The 19022-nt window shown below is 55.2% G+C and overlaps 6 protein-coding genes across 6 annotated transcripts in view; 3 read left to right on the top strand and 3 right to left on the bottom strand.

The window, feature by feature from the left end:
• PTSG_12871 (uncharacterized protein) overlaps positions 1–403 on the top strand; it is a gene marked incomplete at both ends in the record, with an annotated part of 7838 nt that extends 7435 nt beyond the window's left edge. Inside the window, one exon of the mRNA XM_004989528.1 lies at positions 377–403. Within this exon, the coding sequence (XP_004989585.1) occupies positions 377–403 (27 nt within the window). The remainder of the gene's footprint in view (positions 1–376) is intronic.
• A 1081-nt stretch (positions 404–1484) lies between these two features.
• On the top strand, positions 1485–3239 carry PTSG_12870 (uncharacterized protein; the record flags this gene model as incomplete). Its single annotated transcript, XM_004989527.1, has 3 exons — positions 1485–1601; positions 1872–1948; positions 2201–3239. The coding sequence occupies 3 exons, from the start codon at positions 1485–1487 to the stop codon at positions 3237–3239; spliced, it is 1233 nt and encodes a 410-aa protein (XP_004989584.1).
• Positions 3240–3896: 657 nt separating this feature from the next.
• Positions 3897–10206, bottom strand: PTSG_09325 (uncharacterized protein). Its single transcript, XM_004989526.1, has 12 exons — positions 9921–10206; positions 9492–9650; positions 9097–9295; positions 8791–8901; positions 8456–8571; positions 7702–8200; positions 7111–7410; positions 6688–6762; positions 6325–6447; positions 5870–5961; positions 5519–5633; positions 3897–5139 (listed from the first exon to the last, which is right to left on the bottom strand). The coding sequence occupies exons 1-12, from the start codon at positions 10136–10138 to the stop codon at positions 4132–4134; spliced, it is 3015 nt and encodes a 1004-aa protein (XP_004989583.1). The 5' UTR covers positions 10139–10206; the 3' UTR covers positions 3897–4131.
• Positions 10207–10258: 52 nt separating this feature from the next.
• On the top strand, positions 10259–10721 carry PTSG_09324 (uncharacterized protein; the record flags this gene model as incomplete). The annotated part of the gene is made up of 1 exon (XM_004989525.1): positions 10259–10721. The coding sequence occupies exon 1, from the start codon at positions 10350–10352 to the stop codon at positions 10719–10721; it is 372 nt and encodes a 123-aa protein (XP_004989582.1). The 5' UTR covers positions 10259–10349.
• Positions 10722–10962: 241 nt separating this feature from the next.
• PTSG_09323 (uncharacterized protein) lies at positions 10963–15605 on the bottom strand (the record flags this gene model as incomplete). Its single annotated transcript, XM_004989524.1, has 11 exons — positions 10963–11085; positions 11194–11286; positions 11522–11653; positions 11870–11922; positions 12099–12274; positions 12511–13043; positions 13360–13491; positions 13660–13874; positions 14132–14375; positions 14644–14785; positions 15142–15605. 11 exons carry the CDS (start codon positions 15603–15605, stop codon positions 10963–10965), a joined length of 2307 nt encoding a protein of 768 aa, XP_004989581.1.
• Positions 15606–17196: 1591 nt separating this feature from the next.
• PTSG_09322 (uncharacterized protein) overlaps positions 17197–19022 on the bottom strand; it is a gene marked incomplete at its 5' end in the record, with an annotated part of 7877 nt that continues 6051 nt past the window's right edge. Inside the window, 5 exons of the mRNA XM_004989523.1 lie at positions 17197–17435; positions 17923–18018; positions 18262–18354; positions 18603–18662; positions 18904–19020. Coding sequence (XP_004989580.1) covers positions 17286–17435; positions 17923–18018; positions 18262–18354; positions 18603–18662; positions 18904–19020 — 516 coding nt within the window. The 3' untranslated portion in view covers positions 17197–17285. The remainder of the gene's footprint in view (positions 17436–17922; positions 18019–18261; positions 18355–18602; positions 18663–18903; positions 19021–19022) is intronic.

The following is a 19022-nucleotide window of genomic DNA, read 5'->3' as shown; positions in this document are numbered from 1 at the left end:
ACACACACACGCGCACGCACACACACACACACACACACACACACACACACACACACACACACACACACACACACACACACATTCGTCTGTCCACATTGCAAATATTCTACAAGCACGACGGAGGAAGGGAAAAGCTTTGCACGCACACGTGTGTGTGCACAACCCCTCATACACACAGCACACTCTCTTTCACTGCCTTGTTTGGGTGGTTGGTTCCATGTGCCTTGCGTGACCACACGTGTGTTCGTGTTGATTGCTGCTCGTGGTGCGGCCGCACGAACGAGCCAATCGCCATGTTTGGCAATCCACCCTCTGCTGCGCCAACGAGCACTGCACTGACGAGCAGCAACACTGACAACGATGAGAGTAGCAGCAGCGGGAACAGCAACACGAATGCCAGTGACGCGTCCAGCACATTAGGCCCTTCACTACTGCAACAACATCAATCTCAGGAACAGCTTCCACCACTGCCACAACAACAGCAGCAGCAGCGCCTACAAGATGCGCGATGGTCAACACCGCCACTGTCATCTTCTTCGGCTTCTTTGGCAACCACAGCGAGTCAGATGTCGAGACATCAACGTTCTGCCAGTGACACGTACGCTGACACCGTACAAGCACTGCATGCCATAACGGAGGCGCGTGGAAATCAAACACCACAGCAGCGCCCCGGCCTCCGCAAGTCGTTTAGCCCGCAGCCAGGCGCATCTGCTGCCACCCTGCTCAGTGACGCCACAGACATCTCAGCGTCGCTGATCCCTTGGACCACCAGCACCCTCACCCCGTCCACATCAAGCGCTGCAACAACGTCTCCATCTCCTATGGCATCACTGTCGTCGCCCGCGACATCCCAATCGCTGGACATGCACAGCACGTCATCCACCACCTACCACATTGCACCCTCTCCCGTCAGCAGCAGCACCCATGCGCTGGAAATGCCATCAAATTTGCTCAGCAGCGATGCTGCACCGTCGTCCTCGTCAGTGCCTGTCGCTCCCTCGAGCAGCGGCATGACCGGGTCTGCTCCAACCACTTTGTCGTCAGCAACACCACCAACAACACCAACACCAACACCAACAACAACACCAACAACAACAACACCCGCCACCCTCGCGCCGATTGCAGCTGTCTCAGAACAAACAGTCGCCACCGTAGCTACCCCTGAACCCAAACAGCAACAGCCTGGTGTGGAATCGACGGCTAGCCTACGTCAACTTCCACCGGCTCAACAGCAGCCGCCAAAGCCAGCAGAAGCGTGGGCAGGCCACCGTAATCAACCCCACCAACCCCACCAACCCCACCAGCAACAGCAGCAGCACCCAGGCCATATGCAGCTTGTGCCAGGTGCCTTTCTGCCCATGCCGCTGCCACCGCCATATATGCACGCACCCGTGGCAGTTGAGACGATGAGCTCGTGTCCAGCACCTGTGTTGCAGCATCCTGGCTCAACCATTCCGGGCCCACCACCACACACACACCAGGCAATGCCCTCGCTGGTTGCAGTCGAGCAGCACATGAACCCGCGCGTGCTGCAGGCACATGCGCTTGCCTTCCACCCAACGGCACCACAAGGGCTGCTGGGCCCAGGCCTGCCGATGCCTGTGCGCATGCCCACTGCAGCTTCAGCTGGAATGCGGCCACCACACGCACACGCAGGTAGCGGTACTGTGCGAGCACCACACGTGCATCGACCTCGCGGGGCTCCGGGAGCAAACGCACGCCACTTTCGTCCAAACGGAAACAGCCGCCATCAACACCACCCGCACCACAGCCTCAACCAGCCTCGTCACCAGCACCGCAGCAACAAGGCAAGCTCAGCCCCGCGCGGAGGCACGCACAACCACAACCACAATCGCCGCCACCACAACCAGAGTGGCAGTCGCCACTCGCAACACCAGCACCACCATCCTTATACCCACTACGTTCACACCCACAGGACTCACCACAGGTGAGCGTTTGTAATGCGTTGTACATGTGCGTGTGTGCATGCGTGTGTACGTGTGTGTGTATGCGTGTGTGTGAATGCGCGCGCGCGCGCGCGTGTGTGTGTGTGTGTGTGTGCGTGATGTCAGCGTGGAGCAAAGGGTGCAAGATGCTTGTAGTTTCCAGCAATTTTGGTATTCACGTCCCATCACACAATGCACGCACAATCACACACACACATAATCACACACACACACACACTCTCTCTCTCTCTCAGGTCGCGGCCTCGCAAATCAAAACCGCAGACGCGGAAGATGACGAAACTTCAGCAGCGGCTGGAGCAATCCACGCTCAACGCCAATGCAGAGCCGTTTGTGCCATCGTGTCTCCAGCCCCAGCCGGCACCATCACCATCACCGCCACACAAAGAGAACCACAACGACGATGCCGGGGAGGCGGTTGTCGATGGTGTGCGCTCGCTCACCGTGGATGGTACTGGCTCAACCACAGCAGCAGCAGCAGCAGTAGTAGCGACCACAACAGCGACTACGACAGCAGCAACAACATCAGGAGCAACGACGACGACAACAGCAACAACAACAACAACAACAAGGGTTGGTGTGACGGAAGCTCGGACCACTCGTCGGAAGGACAGCCGTTCCAGCCGCCCTACCGCGACGCCAACCACCTCGACAGCATCGCAGTCGACAGCACCACCAACCTCGACCGTGACGCCCTCGTCATCGGTATCATCAGCATCCTCACAGGGTGTGCCATCAGCACCACAGTCATATGCACTCCGCAGCAGCAAAGACACGGACGAGGTGACGGACGGGCACGATCTCTTGCAGAACTACCTCTACCACAAGTACCTCAAGTTTCTTGACAGAGCGCTGGCGCAGCGACAGGCGCTTGGGTACGGTCGGTCGCCACTCGTCAGCAGCCTGTACCAGTTCTGGGTGGCGCGCTTGCAGCACAAGTTCAACCGCAACATGTATCAGATGTTCAAGGACCTTGCGCTGGAAGACAACACCGCTGGCGAGCGCGAAGGAATTGAGTGTTTGTACAGGTTTCTCCGTGGCAGCCTGTCCACGACCTATCGTGAACGCGTCTTTCGCGACTTCATCTACCTTGTTGGCAACGAGCCACACGAGGACAGCTACGGGCTTGAGCAGCTGTGGTTGTTTCTGCGGGAGCGATCAGATGAGATCAAGCGCCGGTCGCAGCACACCGTTGAGCGTCGAATCATGAGCAGACCAGATCTAGCCGCATCCCTCAAGGAGCTCGACAGGTTCCACGCCCTCTCCCTCGAGTAGTCGCGTGGTGGTGGTGATGCTGTGTGTCTTTGTGTCTGTGTCTGTGTGTCTGTGTCTGTGTCTGTGTCTGTGTCTGTGTGTGTGTGTGTGTCTGTGTGTGTGTGTGTGTGTGTGTGTCCGCGTCTGCGTCTTGCGTCTGTGTGTGTGTGTGTGTGTGTGTGTGTGTGTGTGTGTGTGTGTGTGTGTGTGTGTGTGTGTGTACACATTGTTCCTGGTCTCTTGCTTGTGAACGGTCGCATCCTTGCTCGTTCCCGCATTTTGATACTTTTCAACTCTGTGCCCCTATCCATGTGTGTGTGTGTTTTGTGTTGTAATGGCGATGTTCGCCAGCACGCGTCGGCACCCGCCCTCCTCTCTCTCACCCATCCATCCACCCATCCATCCATCCACTCATTGGTTGCCTCACGATGAATGGTTTGGTGTGCTGGTGATGGGGAAAGGAGAGGTTTTGAGCGAGTACCCCTTCGCAACGTGTCACCTTGTCCTTGTTGATTGTGTCCGTGTCTTTGGTCTACGTGGGTTGGGCGGCGGCTGTAGTCTCGTTTCGTGTGCAAGTATTTCCCAATGCTTGTACGTGATGGATGGACAAGAACATGCTGTATTCATTCGCGCACACACGCACGCGCGTGTGAGTGTCGCTTGTGCTCGCATGTACACACCAACTACCAATACACAATGGCCCAAACGCATCAACAAAATTGAATGCAACAAGAGTTGGATGCAACACCAAGAAGAACACGAGGGGCAACCACAAACACACACACACGCGCGCGCACTCACACACACACACACACTCACTCACTCACTCAGTGCTCGTGTAACAATGCAATGTCATGTCAGGTCATCCAACCAACCCACCTACAACACGAAACCAGAAGGCAACATCTGTCATCTACGACAGAGAACACTTTTTCTCGTCCTCACCCCCAGCATTAAGCTTGGCAGCTTTGGCGCTGGGCTGACCGCTGCTGTGGCTGTTGTTGGACAGGTAGTGTGTGAGCGGGCGTTGGCTGTCTTTCGCTCCTTGCTTCCGCTTTTGCTGTTTCCGCTTGCCGGCCTGGCTCGGGGATGTTTTTGAAGGCGAGCGCTTGGCAGACCGTGTATTTGCTTGGAGGCTGTTCCCCACATGCTGCTGCTGCTGCTGCTGCTGCTGCTGCTGCTGCTGCTGCTGCTGCTGCTGCTGTCGATGTGGTGCGACTGGTTCCTTGGCGGGTTGTTCGCCATCCGCTGTTTTGTCCGCGATGTGTGGCCGTACCGTCATCTGTTCGCCTCCTCCGCCCATCTCGGCACACGCTTCCCGCCCCTCCTCCCCATGCGACCCCTTTTGTTCCGCGGCTGCTTCCGAGTTGTTCTCTGTCGGCTTACCCTCTGGCATGTCTTTGCTTCCATCGCTCCCATCCCCGCAGCGACTGGCGTGATCATGGCGCTCGCCTCCTTGTCCACCACCACCACCACCATCACCATCATCATCATCATCATCATCATCATCATCATCATCATCATCATCATCATCATCATCATCACCATCACCACCATCACCACCATCACCACCACTATCATCATCATCGTCGTCATCGCTGCCTCCACCTCGCTGCACAAACTCGTCCACCCTGATCTGGGTGAGATTTGATCTGACACGCGTCATCGTCTCAATCTTGCGCCCGAGCCACAGCGCGGCCCACTTGAACTTGGCCCTGTCCAGGTACCGCCCTTGATGCTCATTCACGCGCCCGGCGGCATTGAGGCGGCGGCGTATGCTGTGCAGGTGCTGGCGCTGTTGTGCTACGGCCTTCATGTTTGAGATGCACACGTCCACACACGCCATGACGGTGATGAGAAGGTTGAAGTTTGACTTGTCGCTAATGACCACACGCTGTACGTCTGCACTGGCCTGCTGTAACTGTGGACGGAAAACAAACACAAGGGGGATGGAGCGGTGTGGACAGGTGAGCTGGCGCTGCTGCTGCTGCTGCTGCTTTCGTGTTTGGAGGTTGGGCTTGCATATGCATCGAGACAGATGCGCGCTCGGGGAGAAAGCGAAGGGGCAAGAGGAGGGGTGCAGAAAGCCAGACACAGAGGGCGACGGCTCAACACGCTCACAGACTTGACGCATACACTAATACACGTGCGCACACGCATACACACTAAAATACACACATACACACACACGCATACACATACACATACACGCACATACACGCACACATAAGCACACACAAATCACGCACATACACGCACGCACATACAACCAGCGCCTTCTTGTGCGTGTTGCAACGCACAATTGCCTCAAAGTCGGGGATGGGCGCTGCATGCAACAGTTCCGCTGGTGCAGTTTTGCTCACGCAGTTGACAACATGTGTGGTTGTATTGCTCGCCAGCGTAAGTTTCAAGCTCCTGCAAAACACACACGCACATGTGGGGTTGGTACCGCAACAAGTACATGAGCAATTGCACCTGCAAGGGCCACAAAGAGCGAACAAACAACAGAAGAACATTCTATACACAAGGTCACACAACACGCAGCATACACTACGCATGCTACACACACGACACACACACACACGAACACACACACGAACACACACACGCACACATTACAAGCACACACGAAGCACGGACAACGAGCCAACCTGCAGACGGGTGTTGGAGGAAGAAGAGTGAGGAAGAAGCGGATGTTGTGGTGGTTCCACGTTGTGGCGATACGGCGAGCGAGGTCACCAACCTGCAGACATTGGATCAAGGTCATGGTGACAATGGTGATGGATGAGGATGAGGGGCGAGGATGAGGGGCGAGGATGAGGGGCGAGGATGAGGGGCGAGGATGGAGCGACGGGAGAGGCGCAGCGGTGCTGCCAGTTCATACACACACACAACGCATTCACAGGGAGAGAGAGAGCACATGCACACACACGCACACACACAACGCATTCACAGGGAGAGAGAGAGCACATGCACACACACGCACACACACAATGCACATTCACAGAGAGAGAGCAAATATACACACACACACATACACATACACATACACATACACATAAATATACACACACGCATACACACAGATCACAACGCTCACACTCACAATGCGTTCGGCAAAAGGTTTGGGCAGGGCTTCGAGGAATGATGAAATGCATGTTGAGAGAGGTGGAAGGAGTGCCAGGACACGCTTGTCCAGTGTCATCAAGCACAGCACATACGCAAGCCGCTGTGATGATGCCAGAAATAACACACACGCGGCTCGTGAGACCGGAGAGGGTATGCAGTTACAAGCAAGCATGCGCGCATGCACGCACACAAATGCGCAAGGGAGGTGGGCAATTGCAATTGTTGAGCACACGTGTACATGCATAGTTATAGTTATTCACGCACACACACACACACATACGCACGCACGCACACACACGCGCGCACACGCGCACACGCACATGCACACAAGCGCAACCACCTTTGCTTGCGTATATTGCGTGGCGAACGCGGAATGCAGACCAGCAGTGAAGGATGAGGACAACACAGAGAGCACCTGCACGTGTGACAGAAACATGCCATCACCATCAAGTGGAGGTGAGCGACACAACGTGAACCATGAGGACGCATGCATTGGGTGAGAGTTGAAGGAGAACAGCTGTGGCAACAACGTGCGCTTGTGAGTGTGCTGTTTTGCCAAAACACATTGGCAATGACACGTTGGGTGTGAGTGCTGCATGTCACGTGTTGGACGGTGGTTCAGACACGGTTGCGTGCGATCACGATCACACACACGCACACACACACACACATACACACACACACACACGCACAAACACACACACATACACAAACACACACACATACACACACGAGTTCGCAGCACAATCAAAGCTGCACTTACGTTGTGCATGCGCTGGAATGGAAGCGAACGCGTGCGTGTTGGAGGTGGTGCGAGCGCAAGACATGAGGGCTGTTCTCTTGCGCCCTTCCCTTTCGCTGACGGCGACAACGTCGATGATGACGAGGACGGTGCGGATGGTGGTGGTGATGGCGGTGACAGGGACGACAGCGTTGTTCGCTGTGAGCGCTGCGACGGTGACGGTGTGACAACGGCAGATACATCATCGACATCAACGCCGACGCTCGCCAGCGCCTGCGCAATGTCGAGCGGACCCGGCCGCCAGATGCACCCGAGCGACGACTGGCGGTGGTGGCGGTGGTGGTGGTGGTATCTTGGATGTGAGGGCAACAGTGCATACATTCGATGATTCGCGCAACTCCCATTGATCATACACATACACATACACGCGTGCACACATACACATGCACATACACATACACATACACATACACATGCACATACACATACACATACACATACATACACATACACATACACATACACATACACATACACATACACATACACATACACATACACATACACATACACGCACACACAGATGCCTCCGCCCAACACACACACACACACCTCCTCAGAGTGCTGGTGCATGAGGGTAGTGAGAGTGCGTGCAATGCCTGTGGAAACGCTGTCACATGCACGAGGCAACACAGCAAAGAGCCACGCCGCCAAATCCTTGGGCATGACATGATGCAAGTAGTGCGCAGTCATGACGTGCTCTGTCACCAGCGACGTCACCAATGGTGACAGGCTGTATCGGATGTCTGGCCACGCCCCCTCGGCCATCGCTGTACTTGTTCTCCTCCTGTCGCCACCATTCTTCTGCTCACTCGTCTGTCCACTCAAATCGCCGTCGCCTTGCAGGCCCTCGTCCATGTTCCCGCTGACACGGCCACCACCACTACCATCATCATCATCGTCATCATCGTCATCCTGGGATGTTGCGCCCGGGTATGTGCTGTCGTACGTGTGCGCGTGGTGGCTGCCATAATGTGGCGCAGTCGTGTCATCGCTGATTGTCGCCTGCCACTCCACCTTCACCGTCTCTCCTCGAACTGCCTCGCAGATCCTGCACAGCCGAGAGCATGTGTGTGTGTGTGTGTGTGTGTGTGTGTGTGTGTGTGTGTGTGTGTGTGTGTGTGTGTGTGTGTGTGTGTGTGTGTGACTCTGTTGTTTCGAGGGCGGCAATCGCAAATTTTCCTCTGAGAAAGGTTTTCAGTTCACGTGTACACGCATGCTCACACACGCATGCACACACACACGCATGCACACACACGCACGCACACACACACTCTCTCTCTCTCTCATACACAGCCATACACACCAGTCGTGGTTGTCTGGCGTTGGCGGGGTTGCGTGGTGGCTGCGCGTGTGTGGCGGTTGCGCGGTGAAGAACACGGGGAAGCCGGGATGGTCGTTGGGAGTGTCGATGCAATCCAGCTAGTCGGCGGTGTGAAGGGGTGTGAAGTGGTGTGAAGTGGTGGGGTAAAGGGGGAAAGAGCAGCCAGCGTGTCGCAAGAACCAATCAACCCCAAAATGGTCGAAAATACACAACAACACATCACATGCATCACACTCACACATGCATCACACACACACATGCATCACACACACACGCACACACACACACGTGACATCGCAGCGCACATGCGCGCGTACCGCTTTGAGGAGGTCAGTGCTGATGAGCTCGCTGGCTTCGCTGTCAGCGTACGTGTTCGTTCCCGTTGCTGCTTCTCGTGATTGTTTGTCTGCATCTTGCTTGAGCAGCTCCTGTTGTGCACACACAAGCGGGAGGGGATGTTACAGTGGACGATGAAGGCATCAACGGGGGGAGCAAACAGAGAAAGAGGGCACAAAGACGGCAGTGCAGGAAGCAATAAAACACCACCCACTTTCCCCTCGGTCGCATTGCCTCACGTGTCGATCAGGCATCGCTCACAAACACACACACACACACGCATGCACCTCGAAGCGCTTGTCGAACTGTTCGCGCTCAGCCCTAAGCTGTTCTGAGTACGTGTGATTCTTGAGCAGTGACAGCAGCGAAGATGAACTGCTGTTGCGACTCGGGCGCGACGATGACCGCCGTGCTGCCTCGATTTGCCGCCGCAGTTTCGCCATTTGCTGCCGGTGGACCGCCCGACGCCGCGCCGACGGCCGCTTCCTGCACGTGTGTGTGTGTGTGTGTGTGTGTGTGTGTGTGTGTGTGTGTGTGTGTGTGTGTGTGTGTGTGTGTGTTGGGTATTTGAGAGTACAGACAGGACAGGAGCAATGACCTGATTCCCAGCAGAGGGTGGTTGCTCTCTGCTGGAGCATACACCCATACAGCCAAACGCACAATCACACACACGGTTCGTTACCTCGGTGATGAGTGGGTGCTGCTGATGTCGGAGTCTGACGTGTCTTGTGTCGGCTGCTGCTGCTGGTCATCGTCGTTCGTACCCTGTTCCTCTTCGTCCTCATTCGCCGCATCTTCAACATCCTCCTTGCCACTTGCCCCCTGCTGGGCCGTTTCAGTGCTGATGACCAAAAGGTGGATAAAATGGAGTCAGTCGGCTGTACCAAGTAAGTCAAACACCGAGGCACACACAAAGCACACACGCACACACACGTACACGCATACACACACGCGCGCACACACACACACGCACGCACATGCACAACCACATGCACGTACAACCACACGCACGCACACGCACAACCACACGCACGTACACCCACACGCACACCCACAACCACACGCACATGCACAACCACACGCACACGTTTAGGCCGACCACTGATTGTACCTTGGAAGGAGCCCCGTGGGCAGAAGGTCATCGTCATCACCATCATCATCACTGTTTTCCTTGTCAGCGCGGCCGTCATCGTCGTCGTCTCTCAACAAGGCAGCAATGTCATCGTCAACCTCGTCTTCGTCGCTGCTGCTGTCGTCATGAGCAGCCTTGTGCTTGTTCAGCGACACTGTGAGGTCACGTTCATCGTCGCTACTGCTGCCGCTGCTCATAGCGTGTGCGTGTGGTGTTGTGTTGTGCGGTTTGCTGTTTGGCGCGGACACGGTAATACTGAAGTCAGTCGTTCCATGTTATGAAGATTTGTTGGCCTGACCGTTAATATTCTTTCGTGACGGCAGCCAACCAACAACCACAACAACAACACCAACAACAACACAACAGCGACCACAACAGCACCAACACCAACATCAACACACAACAGCCATGGGCAACACGTGTGGCGGTGGTGGGAAACAAGGCAAGGGGGTGAAGAGCATTGAGTCGTTTCCTGTGGTGTATGTTGGAACGATGTCGTTGCCTGCAACCGCTTATGCGGGTGTGGACGCCTGCTACCATGTTGTGACGACGTTGAACCAAGAACGAAGCAGGCAGACACAAGGCAACGGCGATGAGAACGGGCACGGTGGCGACGATGATGATGATGATGATGAAATGGGGCCCGAAGCAGGTCACAACCAAGCCACAAGCACGGACCCAGAGGAAGAGGACTTTTCTGCTCACTTGGATGAAGGATTGAAGGATGTAAAGGCCGTCCTTACCGTCTCCATCTACGGCATCAAGGCGCTGGTAGGGTAGGGTGTGCCTGTGTGTGTGTGTGTGTGTGTGTGTGTGTGTGTGTGTGTGTGTGTGTGTGTGTGTGTGTGTGTGTGTGTGTGTGTGTGTGTGTGCGGGTGTCTGTGTGTCTGTATATGTGTGTGTGTGTGCGGGTGTCTGTGTGTCTGTATATGTGATAGCGAGGTGGAGCGCCGTCTCGTTCTTGTTGTTGACGGCGAGCAAATCCGCGTCCTTCATCGTCAGCAGCCGAAGCGCCTCAACCTCATTCATCCGCGCCTGGTGTGGTGGTGGTGGTTGTGGTGATGGGGACATTGGCAGGAATCAAGATTGCGCCGCTTGGTGAGTTGCTCGTTTGGATCCGAGATATGCCATGGGCGCAGAAGAGCTGTCCAAGCACACGCACACGCACACACACACGCAAACACACGTGCATACAACTGCAATCACAACCACAGCAGCGCGCGCGAGCGCACGATGTGTGCGCACAACTGACCGCCCAGTGGAGAGCTGTGTGACCTCTGTTGTCTTTGCTCTCGATGTTGATGGAGCGATTGGCGAGTAGAACGCTCACCGTCGCCGCCCGGCCCTGAACAGCAACAAAGGCAGCGGCAGTGGTGGTGGTGGTGGTGGTGGTGGTGGTGGTGGTGGTGGTGATGGTGGTGGTGTTTGGCGAACACATGGTGTGAGCGACAGTTGGCAAAAATACGGGAACACATGCTTGGGGTGTGCGAGCCGCCATCTCGATCAAGACACTGCACGTGTAACACGGCGAGCATGTGCAGCCAACACGGCATTGCAATGAATTGCAGGCAGGGACGCACCAGCGAGCAGGCGACCATGAGCGGGCAGAGGCCTTCGTTGTCGGCGGCATTGACGTGGGCGCCGTTGGCAAGGAGCGTGATGGCGGCAGCAGCATCATCGTGCCGCGACGCAAAGTGCAGCGGTGTGCAGCCCTGGCGTGACGTTGTGGCCGTGAACAAGGACACGCAGGCAAATTGGTGAGGGGGGAGGGGGAACGGTGCTGACACAATGCCCAGAATTTGTGTGTTGCAGAGCGCAATGATGACAGGCTGAGAGAACGGCAGCACATGTACACGTGTACAGTAACGGGAAACCATGCACGCATGTACACAAGTCACAAAAGCGCAGGTGATTCGCGCGTGACGCACCTCGTTGTCAGCCAGGTTTGGTGATGCACCGGCCTTCAACAGCAACTCAATGACTGTTGTGTGTGTGTGTGAGAGAGAGAGAGAGCGTGTGTGTGTGCAAAGTGGTGAGGTCGAAATGAAAAGCATAGCAGCACATAGCAATAGTTCTGCGAAACGTCACAGCCACTCTCTTCAAACACACAACACACAACACACAACACAACACACACACACACACATCGCCACGCACTTGTGATGCTGGTGTCGTGGAGACACGCGAGGGCGAGCGGGGTATGGCCGGCCTTGTTCTGGACGTTGCAGTCGGCGCCGCCAGAGTCAATCAGCCACTGCACGCTGCGGGACTGGTTGCTCACCACTGCCCACGACAGCGCTGTGTTGCCCGTGTCATCTGTCGAATTCAGTATCCTGCACACGCGAGGAGCACGATTAAGATGTGGTTGGTTGTTGTGTTTGTGAATGGGCGTGTGAATGGGTGTGTGTGTGTGAATATGTGTGTGAATATGTGTGTGTGAATGTGTGTGTGAATGTGTGTGTTTGTGAATGTGTGTGTGTTTGTGAATGTGTGTGTGTGTGTTGGATGAGAGCATGTGTCCTTCCTTCGTGCGCGTGTGTTCGCGAACATTGGGTGGCTCCGGACTCACCTCAAGTCGAGTTTCGGATGAGGCTGCTGTTGCTGCTGTTGCTGTTGACTTTGCTCTTGCTCGTGTTGTTGTTGCTGCTGCTGTTGCTGCTGCTGTGGTTGTTGCTGAGGCTGTTGTGCATCTGGTGTGGATGCGCTTGATGGGCCAGAGGCGTGCACGTCGTCGTCCTCAAACGGGAGCTCGCTCATATGCATCCACTCTCCAATCGCCGTGTAGTCCTCGCCAGCGAGAACGCCGTCAACACCACTGTCGCCGTGCGCAAGCGGGGCAGGCGATGGTGCAGTCTCACCCAACAGCTGCTGCTGCAATGACTGCTGTCCTTGCTGTTGTTCACGTTGCTGTTGTTCATGATCGTGCTGCTGGTGCTGCTGCTGCGTGGATGCGAAGAACGGCGAGGAGGCGTCGTGAGCAGGTGGGGACGGCGTGGCCTGCGCTGACGACGACGACCCGGGCGACAGCGACGAACCAGACCCCGACGACAGCTGGTGCTGCACCAACTCCGCACGGAACTTGTCAAGCGCGTCAACATCCCCCTGCCATGGTGTTGGTTGCGGGGTGTGTGTGTAAGGGGGGAGTGGGGAGGGGGAATGAGTGAGTGTGAGTGAGTGAGTAAGTGACAGAGTGTGTACATGTGTACGTGTGTGTGTACGTGTGTGTACACGTGTGTGTGTGTGTGTGTGTGTGTGCGTGTGTATGTGTGTGCGTGTGTGCGTGTGTGTTTGTGTGTACGTGTGTGCATGCAACCAAGTTGCGCAATGTGCAAACGCGCGGTACGTGTACGAGGCCAGGCTGCTTCGTTGCAGCTGCGGAAACAATCATGACATTCACAATGGCCACATTCAATCTTACGAGGATGGCTGCTCGGTGAATAAACTTCTGGATGGTCATTTCTCCTTCGTCGTCGGCGCTGCCGTGCGCGGGCATGGGCTCGTCGTCATACACTGGGTTGTGGATGAGACTCTCCTCTGCGTGGCGCTGTGGCTGCGAGCACGTACGCAGTAACACGCACAGAGTTAGACTGCATGGCTAAGGTGCAACAAAGCAGGGAGGTGCGACAGACCAGCAACACGCGCAGGTACGCACCAATCACATAACCACAACCACAACCACAACCACAACCACATCCACAACCACGTCTCAAACACTCACGAATGCAGGCTCGTCAAATGGGTCGAGGTCCTCGCGAAGAACGAGAGACGGGTCCAGCTTGGCGCGTTTGGCGAGCAGCGTAAACACAATCACGGCAACAAGAACCACGATGAAGATGGCTGATGTGGCCGCAACGGCCGCAATCTGCTGGCTGTTCAACGGCGGGCCGTTTGGATGTGGTGCTGCTGTCGTTGTCGTTGTTGTCGTCGTGTTCACTAGCACAGAGCAAGCAGGTGTGGCGTTGTGTATGGGGAGGTGAGATTCGAAGCAAGGTCAACAAAGCTATGATGCTTGAGGGCAGCTCATGGGGACCGGGGTGTACAAGGAGACATGCCGATGCACTTCAACGCGCATATGTCTCGGTGCATCAAGACACAGGATAGATCAGTCACAGGACAGAAGATAGATCACAGGATACAAGATAGATACGCAAGCGCACTGACACCACAGGGAGCACGCGGGGTTTTCTCACTTGTGGTGGTGGTGTTGATGGCAGGGAGAGCAGAGGCTGATGGAGTCGTCGGCGTTGCAGATGCAGTTGTACTCGTAGTTGCGGTGGAGGGGGTGGTTGTCATGTTGGTTGTGCTCATCATGGGTGTTGTATGCATGTGGCATGTGCTGTTGGCAACAGGGAGGGTGGCGACGTTGACGTTGTTCCAGAAGAGAGAGAGCCAATCAAGGAACGGTGGCACGGCACTAAACGTTGTGACGCCCGACTAATGTGCGCAAACCAATGCAGAACACGCAGACGTAAGAACACACAGAAACAAGAACATGTGACAAGGAGCAGCAGACGATCAACCAAAAGTGGGCACAAGATAGTTTTGTGGGCGTGGGGTGGCAGCAGGACACAATCTCACACCGAACATGTGAACACGGTCCAACACACACACACACACGCGCGTGCACAAAGCACGCACACACGCGCGCGCGCACACATGCGCATACATGCACGCACACCTGCACGCACCCGCACGCACGCACCACGTTGAAGAGTCTGATGCGGCCTGTGGCATCTGCCCAATCCCGCGAGACGTCCACCTCACGCACGGTGAGGCACCGCCCATAGATGGACACGCCCACAAACCCTCGGGTTTGCACGTCCACTTGATCCAGTGCGTGCACGCTGCGTGGTGAAATGATGCAGGCGAGGAAGACGCAGAAAGCGGTTGGGTGGGGCCCGAGGGAAGGGGATGCGTGGGTTACAGGGTCAGCACAAGGACTCATGCAAGGAAACACAGGGGCACAGGACAGATGGAACTTGGCAGAGCCGCACGCACACGCACGCACACAAATACGTGTGCAAACACAAATACGGGTGCAAGCACAAACACAAACTCATGCGCACAAATACGTGTGCAAACACAAACACAAACTCATGCGCACAAATACGGGTGCAAACACACATACACACATACACAAACACAAACACACATACACAAACACACACACGCACACACACACACAAACATGCGCACAGACCTGTGTGTGGATGGGTGACCAAGAACGACAGAGACGTTGCTGCCTTTGGTCGTTTCAATCTTGAACTCATCAATGGTGTGGATGGAAGGCATGGAGAGTTTGTCAAGCACGCCATCCACAGACACATAGATGTCATCAACACGCTGCAGGTCTGGGAAGCTAAGCAAAGGCACAACTGCCCCGGCCTCGACTTCAATCTCCAAGTCTGACCACCCGCCCGTGCCATTCAAAACGACTGAGCACGAAGCTATGATGGTGACGCGCAGGTCCTTGCTCGTGTCGAAGAAGCCTGCTGGGATGACGCGGTTCTCTGCCTGTGGGCAAGATGAGATGACGATGAAGCGGGTTTTCCTTGTCTCCGACCATGGGACGTTTCCGCTTCCACCTTGGTGGTCATCGTCATCTGCGCGCACAAGCGGCGTTGTTCTGGTGGGAAAAGTTGCGAGGAGCAACAACACCCACATCCACAGCGCAACAACGGCTGTTGTCGCCCGTCGTGTTGTAGCTGTTGTTGTAGCTGTTGTAGTAGCTGTTGTAGTAGCTGTTGTTGACTTGGCCATGGTGATGCTCTTCACCGTCTCTGGCCAGCAAGCCCTAGATTGCCAGCAGCAGAGGGTGGGCGATAAGCAGACGCAGGCTCTTGTGTGGTTGGTTGGCTCGCTCGCGTCGTCATTCAACTCATCCACGCCAAAGAGCACAACAAAGCCAAACAAGGACTGCTGCGCTGCTTTTTGTTCGTGTGCGGGCTTTGTGCCTTTTGGTGTTTGGTTTTGGTTGGCTGTGCGAAAGGGTTCACGTGCGAAAATGCGTGGAAATGTTTAATGAACATTCGACTAGCGGCTAGGACGCAATCACGACGCGAAGGCGTGCGCGCATCGCGTACGGTGGCGTTGTGCGGGTGCAGCGTTGGGTCAGGGTTGCCGAGTTGGCATAGGAGCCGCACAAGGTAAACCGTGGTGCTCGTGCCCGTAACGCAATGAACAAGGCAACAAGGAAGTTGGTTGGTGGAGCAAACGAAACAAGCAACAAGCACAGAGCAAGCAAAGCAAGCAAGGAAAGCAAAGCACTAGCAGGCCTGTTCGATGCCTTGCCGAGTCTGCAAGATTGTGTGCGTGAGTGTGTGCGTGTGTGTGCGAGTGTGAGTGTGTGTGCGTGTGAGTGTGTGTGTGTGTGCGACAAATGGAGACAAGGGAACAGTGGGTGACGCACTCAAGAGAAAGAAACGTGTGGATGATGAACAAGAGAAGTCAGAATGTAAACTGGCGCGTGTGCGTGAATCTGCGACACGATTAAAGATGTGGAAAGGGGACAGAGAAAGCGAGATGCAATGTGTCATGCCTCCTTCGAAGGAAAGGCACACGCATTCACTTCACCCCCTCAGCCACACGCCGCTCCCGCCAAACTGGGCAGGAAGCAACGGTTGCCGTGACGCAAACCCACACGAAGCTGCGCAAGCAAAATTGGCAAAGCGCAGCTTCTCGATGTTGCCAAGCACACTGCCCCACAGTTCGTGGTGATACCGAAAAGCAAGGAAGCAGGCCTGGCGTGGATTGAGCAGAAGAGTGGAGGAGAACACAAAGAAACACGAAACACACAAGCGACGAAACGAGGTGGTGGCGACGGTGGTGGAGGGGATTGAAAACGACAGAGCGAAGGTAGAGTGGCAACGAGGGGCAACGAGGGGAAAGTGGGGAAGGGGGAGAAAAGGACGAATAGGATGGGGGGCACCGCGTAGGCGTGGAAAGAGACGCAGAGGAAAACAAGAAAGAGAACATGCAGAATGCAGCAGGGGGAGGGGGTGAAGCAGAACGAGGGAGAAGACAAGATTATCATTTCTGATGCACACTGACCTTGTTCCTTTTGATCTTGACTCGCCAATGGTCGTGGTTGTGCTCGCTGGTTGCACACGTAGTTCGTCACATTGTCGCGAACAGAAGCTCAGTACGTCAAGGCTTGGTGGGAGCCGGCACAGGGGGTGAAGGGTGGCATGGGTGGCGGTTGCTTAGGTCAACATGATCGTCAGCTTGTTGTTCTCCTTGCTGACTTGCTTTGCTTGCTTGAATCTGCTTCCACGTGCATGAAGTGCACACTGAAGAGGAAATTTATGTGTGCCATTAACGAAAAAGCAAGCAGAGGTGTTGGTGTCAGGCTTCCTGCGCCTCGGATGCTGCGTTGTCCGAGTTGTTTGTGGTGTACAGGAGGTAGTCTGAGCCCGTGCGGTGCCGAGAATCGGGTGTCGCTCTTGTTGGCAGCAACGGGGATGCCTCTCCACCTTTCCGACCCGTTGCTTGCTTCTGAAGCGCGTACATCATGTGTGTGTGTGTGTGTGTGTGTGTGTGTGTGTGTGTGTGTGTGTGTGTGTGTGTGTGTGTGTGTGTGTGTATGGATGGGTGGGTGTGTGTGTGGGTGTGTGTGTGTGTGTGTGTGTGTGTGTGTGTGTGTGTGTGTGTGTGTGTGTGTGTGTGTGTACATTGTGTGTGCATTGTGTGTGTGTGTGTGTGTGTGTGTGTGTGTGTGTGTGTGTGTGTGTGTGTGTGTGTGTGGGTGTACATTGTGTGTGTCGACGTTGGGTGTGTACATTGTGTGTGAACATTGTGTGTGAACATTGTGTGTGTGTGTGTGTGTGTACATTGTGTGTGTAAATTGTGTGTGTGTTGTTCATGATGAAATGAGGAGATGTTGAGACCAAACAAGCAAGCATGCCTGCCTGCCCACACCCAAAACAAAACAAAACGCAGCACGCGTGCAACCAGACACGCACACACGCTTGCAAGGCCTTACCTTCGGTCTCGCGTGCGCCGTGGTTGTCGGGTGCACTTTGGCGGCTCGCGCTGGCCCGTGCCGAGGCTTCATGGCCACTTCCTCCTTCAGCTCAGGCTGCAGCACAACAGGCAACAGAGAGACACAACCATGCACAGAAGCGCACGTGAGGAGGAAGAGGCGAAGCGGAGACAAAAGGAGGAGAAGGAGAAGAACGAGGAGGGAGGCAGAGGGAGGCACAACAAGCGGATAGACAAGAGAAAGCGCTCAAAAGAAGCGGTACACAAAACGCAGCGAACACGCACGTCTCACGTGCGTAACATGTGAGCGCACCAAGCCACCAAGCAAGACACCTCGTACCTGCTTGTATGTGCGGGCCAAGTCTGAAGGCATTGGAGAGTCCACGCTCACGGCCACTTCCAGCGCAAGGTCATTGCCAACCTGGCCGCGCCCCTGTTGAACACCGCAGTGCGGAAGCAAGTCAAGAGCAACAACAACAAGCGTGCGTGTGTAGATTAGAAGAAGAGGAGGGAGGAAAGAATTGCAACTGAAATACACAAGCACGCAGAGGCGCTTAAGGTGCACACGCACAATAACACGCGCTCAAACACAAGCACGCACAAATACATGCTCAACTACACGCATGCTCAAATACACACATGCACAACACATGCACAAATGCGTGCGCATGCTCAACTTACAGTGTGCATGTAGTACCAGAACACACCAGTGGCCATAACGAGCACCAGCAGCAAGCACGCCTGCACAAGGGAGGCCCACAACCAAACACGCAACGCAACCAGATGTGAGCAAAGGCAAAGAAATCAGAAACAACGTTTGGGTGATATGGTGGCCAGTGCCCTGTCTCTGGACGAAAGAACACACACACACATGTACACATACAAGTATACACACATACATGTACACACACATACATGTACACACACATACATGTACACACACATATGAACAATTACATCAATCAAACAGGCACACACGCACTTGGACGATCATTGTCTTGACGGCGAGCACGGCTGCAACAGCGATTTGGGAGATGATCAAACACATCATCAGCTGGTTGAAGATCAGCGGCCACAGCTGCCCGCCACTGTCATATCGCT

The sequence above is a fragment of the Salpingoeca rosetta genome (genome assembly GCF_000188695.1).
Source record: "Salpingoeca rosetta unplaced genomic scaffold supercont1.28, whole genome shotgun sequence".
Lineage (NCBI taxonomy): Eukaryota > Choanoflagellata > Craspedida > Salpingoecidae > Salpingoeca > Salpingoeca rosetta.
Note: the sequence above shows the minus strand (reverse complement) of the source record. Positions and strands in the feature narration are given on the sequence as shown.

Excerpts from the sequence above, each read along its gene's own strand:
- PTSG_09325 (XM_004989526.1), bottom strand. The coding sequence starts at position 10,138 with ATGAGCAGCGGCAGCAGTAGCGACGATGAACGTGACCTCACAGTGTCG. Across the intron at positions 9,296-9,491 it reads AGCACCCACTCATCACCGAG|GAAGCGGCCGTCGGCGCGGC; the intron begins GTAACGAACCGT and ends ACACACGTGCAG. Across the intron at positions 6,448-6,687 it reads CGCAATATACGCAAGCAAAG|CGGCTTGCGTATGTGCTGTG; the intron begins GTGGTTGCGCTT and ends GCATCATCACAG.